The sequence below is a fragment of the Panulirus ornatus genome, chromosome 47, assembly GCF_036320965.1.
Source record: "Panulirus ornatus isolate Po-2019 chromosome 47, ASM3632096v1, whole genome shotgun sequence".
In the NCBI taxonomy this organism is placed as follows: Eukaryota; Metazoa; Arthropoda; class Malacostraca; order Decapoda; family Palinuridae; genus Panulirus; species Panulirus ornatus.
The window spans coordinates 8,717,785-8,732,027 of record NC_092270.1 but is presented as its reverse complement, the minus strand read 5'-3'; the positions used below and the strand labels follow the sequence as shown (position 1 = coordinate 8,732,027).

The 14,243-nt window shown below is 47.6% G+C and overlaps 1 protein-coding gene across 4 annotated transcripts in view; it reads right to left on the bottom strand.

Moving 5' to 3' along the window:
• Positions 1-14,243, bottom strand: part of LOC139763515 (sodium- and chloride-dependent glycine transporter 2-like) — a 135,328-nt gene that overhangs the window by 73,640 nt on the left and 47,445 nt on the right. For 2 of the 4 annotated variants that reach the window (XM_071689667.1, XM_071689669.1), the window contains exon 1: positions 2,936-3,341. The exons of the other annotated variants lie outside the window; for them this stretch is intronic. In XM_071689667.1, coding sequence (XP_071545768.1) covers positions 2,936-2,962 — 27 coding nt within the window. In that variant the 5' untranslated portion in view covers positions 2,963-3,341. Of the gene's footprint in view, positions 1-2,935; positions 3,342-14,243 lie in introns of those variants that run through there. 4 annotated transcript variants of the gene reach the window in all.

Sequence of the window (14,243 nt, the reverse complement as noted above, 5' to 3'; positions counted from 1 at the left end):
ACACTTTGGAATGGGGTGCTGTGTGTGAGGGACACTTTGGAATGGAGTGCGGTGGGTGAGGGACACTTTGGAATGGAGTGCTGTGGGTGAGGGACACTTTGGAATGGAGTGCTGTGTGTGAGGGACACTTTGGGATGGAGTGCTGTGTGTGAGGGACACTTTGGAATGGAGTGCTGTGGGAGAGGGACACTTTGGGATGGAACGCTGCGGTAAGGGGGGAACTTTGGAATGGAACGCTGCGGTGAGACGCATCCGAATGAAACAATGAGGTGAGAAACACCCTGGAATGGAACAATGAGGTGAGGAACACCCTGGAATGGAACAATGAGGTGAGGAACAGCCTGGAATGGAACAATGAGGTGAGGAACAGCCTGGAATGGAACAATGAGGTGAGGAACACCCTGGAATGGAACAATGAGGTGAGGAACAGCCTGGAATGGAACAATGAGGTGAGGAACAGCCTGGAATGGAACAATGAGGTGAGAAACACCCTGGAATGGAACAATGAGGTGAGGAACAGCCTGGAATGGAACAATGAGGTGAGGAACACCCTGGAATGGAACAATGAGGTGAGGAACACCCTGGAATGGAACAATGAGGTGAGGAACACCCTGGAATGGAACAATGAGGTGAGGAACAGCCTGGAATGGAACAATGAGGTGAGGAACAGCCTGGAATGGAACAATGAGGTGAGGAACACCCTGGAATGGAACAATGAGGTGAGAAACACCCTGGAATGGAACAATGAGGTGAGGAACAGCCTGGAATGGAACAATGAGGTGAGGAACACCCTGGAATGGAACAATGAGGTGAGGAACACCCTGGAATGGAACAATGAGGTGAGGAACACCCTGCAATGGAACAATGAGGTGAGGAACAGCCTGGAATGGAACAATGAGGTGATGGATAATCTGGAATGCAACAACGGAGAACTGATGGACACCTTGGAATGGAACACTAAGAGACACTTTGACATGGAACAGTGAGACGAGGAACACTAATGGAATGGAAGAGAAGAGACCCTTAGGAATGGAACACAACGAGCTAATTCGCCCATTAATCGTGATCATCACAAAAACAAGGAACGGTAAGGAACAATACGTCAGGGAACACGGTGTAACTCAAAACACAAGGAACGGGTAGTTCATGGAACACGGTAACTCAAAACACAAGGAACAATACGTCATGGAACACGGTACCTCAAAACACAAGGAACAATACGTCATGGAACACGGTAACTCAAAACACAAGGAACGGGTTGTTCATGGAAGACGGTAACTCAAAACACAAGGAACAATACGTCAGGGAACACGGTACCTCAAAACACATGGAACGGGTTGTTCATGGAAGACGGTAACTCAAAACACAAGGAACAATACGTCAGGGAACACGGTACCTCAAAACACAAGGAACGAGTAGTTCATGGAACACGGTAACTCAAAACACAAGGAACAGTGAGGTCAGGGAACACGGTAACTCAAAACACAAGGAACAGTGAGGTCAGGGAACATGATTACCTCAATAAGGAACATAAGGTCAGGGAACACGCGCACTCACACACAAGCAACAATACGGTCAGGGAACACGGTAACTCTAATATATGGAACGACAGGAAACACTTGCTCGAACCAGGCCACAAGAGGAAGTAACGCGGCGATAAGGAACACATGTGTAACACCGGATATGACTCCAGTGTGACAAAGAACATGTTCATCCGTTACGAATACTAGAGTGAGGAAGGTAAGGACAAGTAACACAAAGGAAAGATACTCGTGCCGCCCCCATGTAACATAACGGCAGGGTAACAGATTAAGAAACTTGTGGGCAAGTAACACAACGGCAGGGTAATAGATTAAGAAACTTGTGGGCAAGTAACACAACGGCAGGGTAATAGATTAAGAAACATATGGGCATGTAACACAAGGGCAGGGTAATAGATTAAGAAACATATGGGCAAGTAACACAGGGCAGGGTAATAGATTAAGAAACATATGGGCATGTAACATAACGGCAGGGTAATAGATTAAGAAACATATGGGCATGTAACATAACGGCAGGGTAATAGATTAAGAAACATATGGGCAAGTAGCACATGGGCAGGGTAATAGATTAAGAAACATATGGGCATGTAACATAACGGCAGGGTAATAGATTAAGAAACATATGGGCAAGTAACACAAGGGCAGGGTAATAGATTAAGAAACATATGGGCATGTAACATAACGGGCAGGGTAACAGATTAAGAAACATATGCGGCAAGTACACAAGGGCAGTGTAATAGATTAAGAAACATATGGGCATGTAACACAACGGCAGGGTAATAGATTAGAAACATATGGGCAAGTAACACAAGCAGGGTAATAGATTAAGAAACATTATGGGCAAGTAACACAGGGGCTGGGTAATAGTAATAAGAAACATGCGGGCAAGTAACACAAAGGCAGGGTAATAGATTAAGAAACATATGGGCATGTAACACAACGGCAGGGTAATAGATTAAGAAACATATGGGTAAGTAACACAATGGCAGGGTAATATATAAAGAAACATGTGGGCAAGTAGCACAATGGCAGGGTAATAGATTAAGAAACATATGGGCAAGTAACACAAAGGCAGGGTAATAGATTAAGAAACATATGGGCAAGTAACACAGAGGTAGGGTTCCTGAGTAAGGAACATACGGGCAAGTAGCTCACAGGCAGGCCAGGTTAAGAAACAGACGGGCAAGTAACACACAGGGGTGGAGCTCTCTAAGGTAAGAAACAGACGGGTACGTAACTTAAAGGTAGGACATCATAGGCAGGAACACCATGGCAAGTAGCAAACAATTACGTAAGGAGCACCTGAGCAAATACCAGTGGGATTCAATGGTTCTAAGGAACATCAGGATAAAAGTAGCAGCGGTGTAAAGGAACACAAGGAGGTGAACACTCACGTTGACTTTGTAGGAGTAAGAGGGCATGGCTGGTTGGCTGGTTGATTGGCTGGTTGGTTGGCTGGTTGGTTGGGTGGGTCAAAGCAGCGTTAAAGTGTGGCTAAGTTCCCATGTGATGTTCCTTGAGACAAGGGCGTGGGTACAGTCACTCTCCTGCTGTACCACACTACAGGAGGAGGCGCGGCGGTGGTACACACTACGCGCACAGCACTAGCTAGGGGTAGGGGCGGGCGGTGGTACACACTACGCGCACAGCACTAGCTAGAGGAAGGGGCGGGCGGGATGGTCGCACACACACACAGGTTTACACGCACACGCACACACGCGCGCGCGCGAGGAGAGAGAGACGAAGGAGGGAGGAGCAGCAGGCGTGCGTCCTCAACAGAGTCCAAGGCAACACTGACGGATTCCGAGTTTGGTCCGGTGGTCGGGTCGGGCGCACCCGCTCCCCTCCTCCCTCACTCTCACACACTCTCTCTCTCTCTCTCTCTCTCTCTCTCTCTCTCTCTCTCTCTCTCTCTCTCTCTCTCTCTCTCTCTCTCTCTACCTGCCGCCCACACACCCTGTCGCACCCACCCACCCACACACACACCCTGCCACCCATACACACACACACACACACCCTGCTGCCGCCCATACACACACACACACACCGTGTCGCACACACACAGCCTGCCTGCCGCCCATATCACCTGTCACCCACACGCCCTGCCGCCCACACGCCCTGTCGCCCACACACCCTGTCACCCACACACAAACCCTGCCGCCCATACACACACTCACACACCGTGTCGCACACACACAGCCTGCCTGCCGCCCATATCACCTGTCACCCACACGCCCTGCCGCCCACACGCCCTGTCGCCCACACACCCTGCCACCCACATTACCTGTCGCACCCATCCTCCCGCCCACGCACCTATCCACTCACACGTCCTGCCACCCACACACCCTACCACCCCATCCCTCTTCTACCAAAGGTTGGCAAAACCCAATTTTTTTTTTCTCCACCGCAATCTCATACAACCACGAATTCTAGATGTGCGTCCGGAAGTACACTGTACGAAATGTACGAAATATGTCGTGTACAGGAGGTATAGGCTGTAGAAGATGGCTTAGAAAAAGTCTGAATTGATCAATTGCATTCTGGGTAAACGATACGAAGAGAGAAAAGAAACATATGAGTGAAAGAAATGCGAATGATTTTGATAAAATCACATATCCCCTTTATAGGATACATATTCCTTGCTTTTGATATTGTCTCCTATTTATCATACTTGATCTCGCATTCTTAAAAAAAAAAGTACTTTTTTAAGTTACCTCTTTTTTTTTAAGTCATGATCTCGCATTCTTAAAAAAAGTACTTTTTTAAGTTATCTCTTTTCTTTTTAAGTCATGATCTCGCATTCTTAAAAAAAAAGTAATTTTAAGTCACCCCTTTTTTTTAAGTCGTGATCTCGCATTCTTAAAAAAAAAAGTACTTTTTTAAGTTACCCCCTTTTTTTTAAGTCATGATCTCGCATTCTTAAAAAAAAAAAGTACTTTTTTAAGTTACCTCTTTTTTTTAAGTCATGATCTCGCATTCTTTAAAAAAAAAGTACTTTTTTTAAGTTACCTCTTTTTTTTTTAAGTCATGATCTCGCATTCTTAAAAAAAAAAGGTACTTTTTTAAGTTACCTCTTTTTCTTTTTTTAAGTTATATCAAATTCGTTTCCATCTTCATTCGGGTGTATCTGATGGGGGACCTCCCTCACTGAGCCCTTCAGACATCCCATCCCTTAAACTCGTCCCTTCAGACCTTAAAAAAAAAGAACCCAGACCCTGACACCCCATCCCTTAACCTGGGCCCTTCAGACCTTAAAAAAAGAGAACCCAGACCCTGACACCCCATCCCTTAACCTAGGCCCTTCAGACCTTAAAAAAAAAAACCCAGACCCTGACACCCCATCCCTTAACCTCGGCCCTTCAAACCTTAAAAAAAAAAAGAGAGAACCCAGACCCTGACACCCAATCCCTTAACCTGGGCCCTTCAGACCTTAAAAAAAGAGAGAACCCAGACCCTAACACCCCATCCCTTAACCTCGGCCCTTCAGACCTTAAAAAAAAGAGAGAACCCAGACCCTGACACCCCATCCCTTAACCTCGGCCCTTCAGACCTTAAAAAAAGGAGAGAACCCAGACCCTTAAAGTTATGGGGTTGAAGAAGCTAATGTCTGTAGAAGGAGGGAGGGGATATACCGGTGAACCCCACACACACACACACACACACACACCACACACACCTCACGGGAAACCCACAGCCCTACGGCAAAGGGCCTGACCTAAAAGTGATATAGAATGGAAAAGTCATAATGTTACGTAGTGTGTCTTATTAAACCAACCAACCTCTCTCTCTCTCTCTCTCTCTCTCTCTCTCTCTCTCTCTCTCTCTCTCTCTCTCTCTCTCGAATATATTCAAAATGAAAGCAATTAACGCAATCTCATACCGCTATCATCTTGGGAAAGATTCGTACTAAACTACTGAGTGCGTGGCTAACATTAACGCAATTAACGCAAACTTAAGTCGCTGTTATTTCAAGTAAAAGACAATAGTTCTTACTAAATATCAAGTGCGTGGCAATTTGTTTTTTTCAGTGACATTAACAAAATTAACGCAATCTTTTTTTCACATCAACAAAATTAACGCAATCTTTTTTTTCACATCAACAAAATTAACGCAATCTTTTTTTCACATCAACAAAATTAACGCAATCTTTTTTTCACATCAACAAAATTAACGCAATCTTATGTCGCTGTTATTCTAAATAAAAGACAAAAAAAAATTCTATCAAATATCGAGTGTGTGGCTAACTTTTTTTCCCACATTGAATCGGCACAATCAACGCACTCTTATGTCGCTGTTATCTTAAGTAAAAGAAGAAATTTCTGAATATTGAGTGCGTGGGCGGCCCACCGCTTGGAGGAGTGTGTTTCCCATGTACGTAGAGTGCGTGAGAAACGGACCCTAGAGTGCGTGAGGAACGGACCCTAGAGTGCGTGAGGAACGGACCCTAGAGTGCGTGAGGAACGGACCCTAGAGTGAGTGAAGAACGGACCCTAGAGTGCGTGAGGAACGGACCCTAGAGTGCGTGAGAAACGAACCCTAGAGTGCGTGAGAAACGAAGCCCCTTGGACTACAAGTGCGTATCATTCACAAGTCAATTTCTGACATGCCACACTTTCTGTCACTAAAAAAAAAAAAAAAAAAGAGATCAGTAATACAGACAATATGTGATATGCGAGTGTACCTGCCATCATATACTGGAGTATGCTTCTATTCGCGTCACAAAAAAGTCTTAAAGTCCAGAAATTTAGCAAAAAAAATGCCGTAGCACAAGACTTTTAAATGTCGTAACAAAAGACTTTTAAATGTCGTAAGAAAAGACTTCTAAATGTCGTAACAAAAGACTTTTAAATGTCGTAACAAAAGACTTTTAAATGCCGTAACAAAAGATTTTTAAATGTAACAAAAGACTTTTAAATGCCGTAACAAGACTTTTTTTCTAAATGCCGTAACCAAACATCTTAAAATACAGAGACAAAATGTATCTTAAAATGGCGTAATACTATACCTTAAAATGCCGTAATACTATACCTTAAAATGCCGTAATACTATACCTTAAAATGCCGTAATACTATACCTTAACATGCTATAAATTTTCGTAACAAAAATAACTTGAAATACCGTAACGAAAGATCTTTAAACAACCAAACGTAAATATCGTAAAATACCGTAATAAAAGATCTCAAAATAGCGAAACGAAAATATCTTAAAAATAATGTAAAGAAAAAAGATCTCAAAATATCGCAACGAAAATATCTTAAAAAATACCGTAATAAAAGATGATCTTAAAATACCGTAACGAAAATAGCTTAAAAAATACCGTAATAAAAGATTATCTCAATATACCGTAACGAAAATATCTTAAAAAATACCGTAATAAAAGATGATCTTAAAATACCGTAACGAAAATATCTTAAAAAATACCGTAACAAAAGATCTCAAAATACCTTAACGAAAATATCTTAATACCTAACAAAAGATCTCAAAATACCGTAATAAAAGATCTCAAAATACCTTAACGAAAGTATCTTAATACCGTAACAAAAGATCTCAAAATACCGTAATAAAAGATCTCAAAATACCGTAATAAAAGATCTCAAAATACCGTAACGAAAGTATCTTAATACCGTAACAAAAGATCTCAAAATACCGTAATAAAAGATCTCAAAATACCGTAACGAAAACATCTTGAAAATACCGTAACAAAAGATCTCAAAATACCGTAACGAAAGTATCTTAATACCGTAACAAAAGATCTCAAAATACCGTAATAAAAGATCTCAAAATACCGCAACGAAAGTATCTTAATACCGTAACAAAAGATCTCAAAATACCGTAATAAAAGATCTCAAAATATCGCAACAAAAATATCTTAAAAATAACGTAACAAAAGATCTCAAAATACCTTCGTAAAAGACCGTAATTTACCGAAATAAAAAAAAACAAAAGACAAAAAGTTCTTCAAACACCACAAGAAAAGATCTTTTGAAAATGTCAGAAGAACAAGAAGATCAGGAAATGTCTTCCCCCCCAAAAAAAAAATATGAAATATATAAACATGTCTGATCCAATACCGCCCACCGGGGGCACCATCCCTTGAAAAAACCAAACAAAATCCAAAAAAAAACAATAAAATATCGCATAAAAAAAAATTCGTAATATTGAGTATTCGACCAAAATACTCGAGTTGGGGAAAGGGACGTGCTGGAGTGGTAATAAGTGGAAAGTGAAACAGAGAGTAAGAGAAACGAAGAAATCGACCAAAATGGAAGTGTGTATTCTCGGGCGTGGAAGACTTCAGCTGACTCACACGGATGAGAGTTTCCGGCGGCCGACTACATTACTGGAACGCCGCGGGGGCCCGGCCGGCTGGCCCGCACTGCATTGCAAGTCAGACCATTACACACAAATATATAAAACTTACGTATATATATATATATATATATATATATATATATATATATATATATATATATATATATATATATATATATATTTTCTTTTTTTTTTTCATTTATTTTGCTTTGTCGCTGTCTCCCGCGTTAGCGAGGTAGCGCAAGGAAACAGACGAAAGAATGGCCCAACCCACCCAAATACGCCCACACACACACACACATATATATATATATATATATATATATATATATATATATATATATATATATATATATATATATATATATATATATATAAAGGTTTTGAAATGGTTTGGTCATATGGAGAGAATGAGTGAGGAAAGATTGACCAAGAGGATATATGTGTCAGAGGTGGAGGAAACAAGGAGAAGTGGGAGACCAAATTGGAGGTGGAAAGATGGAGTGAAAAAGATTTTGAGCGATCAGTGCTTGAACATGCAGGAGGGTGAAAGGCGTGCAAGGAATAGAGTGAATTGGATCGATGTGGTATACCGGGGTTGACGTGCTGTCAATGGATTGAACCAGGGGCATGTGAAGCGTTTGGGGTAAACCATGGAAAGTTCTGTGGGGCCTGGGTGTGGAAAGGGAGCTGTGGTTTCGGTGCATTATTACATGACAGCTAGAGACTGAGTGTGAACGAATGGGGCCTTCGTTGTCTTTTCCTAGTGCTACCTCGCACACATGCGGGGGGGAGGGGGATGGTATTCCATGTGTGGCGAGGTGGCGATGGGAATGAATAAGGGCAGACAGTGTGAATTGTGTGCATGGGTATATATGTATGTGTCTGTGTGTGTATATATATGTGTACATTGAGATGTATAGGTATGTATATATGCTTGTGTGGACGTGCATGTATATACATGTGTATGTGGGTGGGTTGGGGCCATTCTTTCGTCTGTTTCCTTGCGCTCCCTCGCTAACGCGGGAGACAGCGACAAGGCAAAATAATAATAACAACAATACAAAGGTGAAAGAAGAGAGAAGCTAAAAGTGAAAGTTGGAAGACGTTGAGCGCAAGCGATTCGGCTTTTGAAAAGGCCAGGCGCAAAACACTGGGCGGCCGAACACAATGGCGGTACAGGAAAAACGCGTTAAACTCCACACCACATGCCCGCCGGCGGAGGAATGTGGATGTGTGAGGTGGAAGAGGAGGAGGAGGTGGAAGAGGAGGAGCAGGATGGAGGAGGAAGAGGATGGAGGAGGAAGAGGATGGAGGAGGAAGAGGATGGAGGAGGAGGAGGATGGAGGAGGAAGAGGATGGGAAACAGAAATATGAGGAGACGGGACCGGGAGAATGAGTAATAAGAACGTGAGGAAGGTGAAGGAGGTGAGACGTACCGGGAGAATGAGTAATATGAACGTGAGGAAGGTGAAGGAGGTGAGACGCACAGGGAGAATGAGTAATATGAACGTGAGGAAGGTGAAGGAGGTGAGACGTACCGGGAGAATGAGTAATATGAACGTGAGGAAGATGAAGGAGGTGAGACGTACCGGGAGAATGAGTAATATGAACGTGAGGAAGGTGAAGGTGAGACGTACCGGGAGAATGAGTAATATGAACGTGAGGAAGGTGAAGGAGGTGAGACGTACCGGGAGAATGAGTAATATGAACGTGAGGAAGGTGAAGGAGGTGAGACGTACCGGGAGAATGAGTAATATGAACGTGAGGAAGGTGAAGGAGGTGAGATGTACCGGGAGAATGAGTAATAAGAACGTGAGGAAGGTGAAGGAGGTGAGACGGGACCGGGAGAATGAGTAATATGAACGTGAGGAAGGTGAAGGAGGTGAGACGTACCGGGAGAATGAGTAATATGAACGTGAGGAAGGTGAAGGAGGAGGTGAGTACCATCATCAAACCAAAACAAACAAATATTAAATGTTAATTCTTACTTCAGCTTTGAGGACAGCTAGAGTCCCTACCTGTACCACCTGTAAGACAGCTGGAGTCCCTACCTGTACCACCTGTAAGACAGCTGGAGGCCCTACCTGTACCATCTGCAGACAGCTGGCGCCCCTAGTATCACCTGTAGACAGCTAGAGCTCTACCAGAACCACATACAGACAGCTGGAGTCCCTACCTGTACCACCTGTAAGACAGCTGGAGGCCCTACCTGTACCACCTGTAAGACAGCTGGAGTCCCTACCAGTACCACCTGTCAGACAGATGGGGCTCTACCAGTACCACATACAGACAGATGGGGCTCTACCAGTGCCACATACAGACAGATGGGGCCCTACCTGTACCACCAGCAGACAGCTGGAGTCCCTACCTGTACCACCTGTCAGACAGATGGGGCCCTACCTGTACCACCTGTAAGACAGATGGGGCTCTACCAGTACCACATACAGACAGCTGGAGTCCCTACCTGTACCACCTGTAAGACAGCTGGAGTCCCTACCTGTACCACCTGTACGACAGCTGGAGCCCCTAGTATCACCTGTAGACAGCTGGAGCTCTACCAGTACCACATACAGACAGCTGGAGTCCCTACCTGTACCACCAGCAGACAGCTGGAGTCCTACCAGTACCACCTGTAAGACAGCTGGAGTCATACCAGTACCACCTGCAGACAGCTGGCGCCCTGCCAGTACCACCTGCAGACAGCTGGCGCCCTACCCGTACCATGTGGAGTCTGACTTACCCAGGCCAAATGACCAGCGGCCATAGGCTATAGGGCCCTAGCTAGGGCCCTGGCTAGGGTCTTGGCTAGGGTCCTAGCTAGGGTCCTAGCTAGGGTCCTGGCTAGGGTCCAGGCTAAGGCCCTGGCTAGGGTCCTAGCTAGGGTCCTGGCTAGGGCCTTGCCTAGGGTTCTGGCTAAGGTCCTAGCTAGGGTCCTGGCTAGGGTCCTGGCTAGGGTCCTGGCTAGGGTCCAGGCTAAGGCCCTGGCTAGGGTCCTGGCCTATTCGGGCGCTCGCTAGGGTAGGTCAGGGCCAGGACACGTTCACTTACCTGGAAGAGGAAAAAAAAAAACGAGATAAATCATCTATTTCTCAGACAACCACTTACTACTCATTTACTCAACTGACGTAAGCCTCATCTTCACCCACTTACTCAAACACACACCCTCCCCTCGCTGCGTTGGCCAACTTCGCGATCATATGGTATCGAACTGCAGGGAGCGTGCGTGTGTGTGTGTGTGAGAGAGAGAGAGAGAGAGAGAGAGAGAGAGAGAGAGAGAGAGAGAGAGAGAGAGAGAGAGAGAGAGAGAGAGAGAGAGAGAGAGGTGCGACTCACACATACACACACCAGCTCATGAGGCAACACGTTCCCCACCCCCCCTTGATAGAGGCCGCTCTAGTTGTGTGCAAGAATGTGAGACGTTGTTTCTCACTGCCTGTGAGGACGTGTAGTAAGGGGGAGGCTCTCTCTCTCTCTCTCTCTCTCTCTCTCTCTCTCTCTCTCTCTCTCTCTCTCTCTGTCTCCTCCAGCGGATGACCTGGTCATGGGGGGGGGGGGATCGTACGCTTCCTCCTGCTTCTCCTACGTGAGTTTCCTCTGCTCGCTCACAACCACCGGGTCATCATCAGCATATAACCACAGGACCAGGGTCTCCACCCCAACCCACTTCCCTCCAACACCTTCCTCAGTGGGATCTGGGTCCTGGGCGGGACCAGGTCCCCTTGAGCACAAGAGCACCTTCCTCAGTGGGATCTGGGTCCTGGGCGGGACCAGGTCCCCTTGAGCACGACAGCATCTCCCTCAGTGGGATCTGGGTCCTGGGCGGGGCCAGGTCCCCTTGAGCACGACAGCATCTCCCTCAGTGGGATCTGGGTCCTGGGCGGGGCCAGGTCCCCTTGAGCACGACAGCATCTCCCTCAGTGGGATCTGGGTCCTGGGCGGGGCCAGGTCCCCTTGAGCACGACAGCATCTCCCTCAGTGGGATCTGGGTCCTGGGCGGGACCAGGTCCCCTTGAGCACAAGAGCACCTTCCTCAGTGGGATCTGGGTCCTGGGCGGGACCAGGTCCCCTTGAGCACGACAGCACCTCCCTCAGTGGGATCTGGGTCCTGGGCGGGACCAGGTCCCCTTGAGCACAAGAGCACCTTCCTCAGTGGGATCTGGGTCCTGGGCGGGACCAGGTCCCCTTAAACACAACGGGTATTACTACTATTGGGTATGATGACCTGACCTCTGACCTGGCTTTCTTAAGGCTCAGGTCAGGTCAAAGGGTAGACTGCATCATGACCGTGGCCCGTGCCCCGCCGCCGTGTTCAAGGGTCGTTACCATCGTGTTCTAAGGGTCGTTACCATCGTGATCTAAGGGTCGTTATCATCGTGTTCTAAGGGTCGTTACCATCGTGACCAAGGGTCGTAACCATCATGTTCAAGGGTCGTAACCACCACCACCATCGTCGTGCTCACGTCATTACGAAAGCTTTCGAGAGGCGGTGGTCAACGCCCAGGGGGAGAGACACGCCCCTCAGACAGCAGGACTGGTGGCAGCAGACGGCAGAGAAAGCCAAGCGCGCCCTCTCCCCCGTGATCATGGGGCGACCTTGATGGCGTAGCTGGCCGCTATTACCAGGTAAAGCCGGGGGCGGGGCGGGGCGGGGCAGGGCTACGCTGGCCGCTATTACCAGGTAAAGCCGGGGGCGGGGCGGGGCGGGGCGGGGCAGGGCTACGCTGGCCGCTATTACCAGGTAAAGCCGGGGGCGGGGCGGGGCGGGGCGGGGCAGGGCAACGCTGGCCGCTATTACCAGGCAAAGCCCGGGGCGGGGCGGGGCAGGGACCCTCTCCTCGCTCACGATGGTCCGTCGTCGCTATAATACCCCAGTGTCCCCAGGGCACACTCACGAGAGAACGTTAGAGACCCTAGTACCCCAGTGTGTGTGTATGGTCTGTGTAGTGGGTCTGCCTCTCCTACCACCACCAGACCCCAGTACCCCCGTGTGTATGGTCTGTGTAGTGGGTCTGCCTCTCCTACCTCCACCAGACCCCAGTACCCCCGTGTGTATGGTCTGTATGGTGGGCCTGCCTCTTCTACCACCACCAGACACAGCCACAGACCCCAGTACCCCCGTGTGTATGGTCTGTATGGTGGGCCTGCCTCTTCTACCACCACCAGACACAGCCACAGACCCCAGTAACCCCGTGTGTATGGTCTGTGTAGTGGGTCTGCCTCTCCTACCACCACCAGATCCCATTATCCCCATGTATATGGTCTGTGTAGTGGGTCTGCCTCTCCTACCACCACCAAACCCCAGTAGCCCCATGTGTGTATGTGGTCTGTATAGTGGGCCTGCCTCTCCTACCACCACCAGACCCCAGTACCCCCGTGTGTATGGTCTGTATAGTGGGTCTGCCTCTCCTACCACCACCAGATCCCATTATCCCCATGTATATGGTCTGTGTAGTGGGTCTGCCTCTCCTACCACCACCAAACCCCAGTACCCCCATGTGTGTATGTGGTCTGTATAGTGGGCCTGCCTCTCCTACCACCACCAGACCCCAGTACCCCCGTGTGTATGGTCTGTATAGTGGGCCTGCCTCTCCTACCACCAACAGACCCCAGTACCCCCGTGTGTATGGTCTGTATAGTGGGCCTGCCTCTCCTACCACCACCAGACACAACCACAGACCCCAGTACCCCGTGTGTGTAGGTGATATATGGTCTGTATAGTGGGTCTGCCTCTCCTACCACCACCAGACACAGGCACAGACCTCCCTCCACAGCTGCCAGCCTCCTCAACACAAGGTATGCAGTGTGTGTGGGGCGCCAGCCTCCTCCCGTCGCCACACTACACACAGCCACAACCTTGGAGGCAGAGGGAGTCATCAGGCACATGGCGTCCACACGGCCTTACCTCCCAAGGCTGGCCCACTCACGTCTCTCTCCCACACAAACACACACACACACACACACACGCACACACACACACACACCTCGTCTATCTATCTCTCCTCTCTCCCACACACGGACACCTCGTCTATCTCTCTCTCCTCTCTCTCCCACACACACACACCTCGTCTATCTCTCTCTCCTCTCTCTCCCACACACACACACACCTCGTCTATCTCTCTCTCCTCTCTCTCCCACACACACACACACACACACACACACACACACACACACACACACACACCTCGTCTATCTCTCTCTCCTCTCTCTCACACACACACACACACAACACACACCTCGTCTATCTCTCTCTCCTCTCTCCCACACACACACACACACCTCGTCTATCTCTCTCTCCTCTCTCTCCCACACACACACACACACACACCTCGTCTACCTCTCTCTCCTCTCTCTCCCACACACACACACACACACACTCGTCTATCTCTC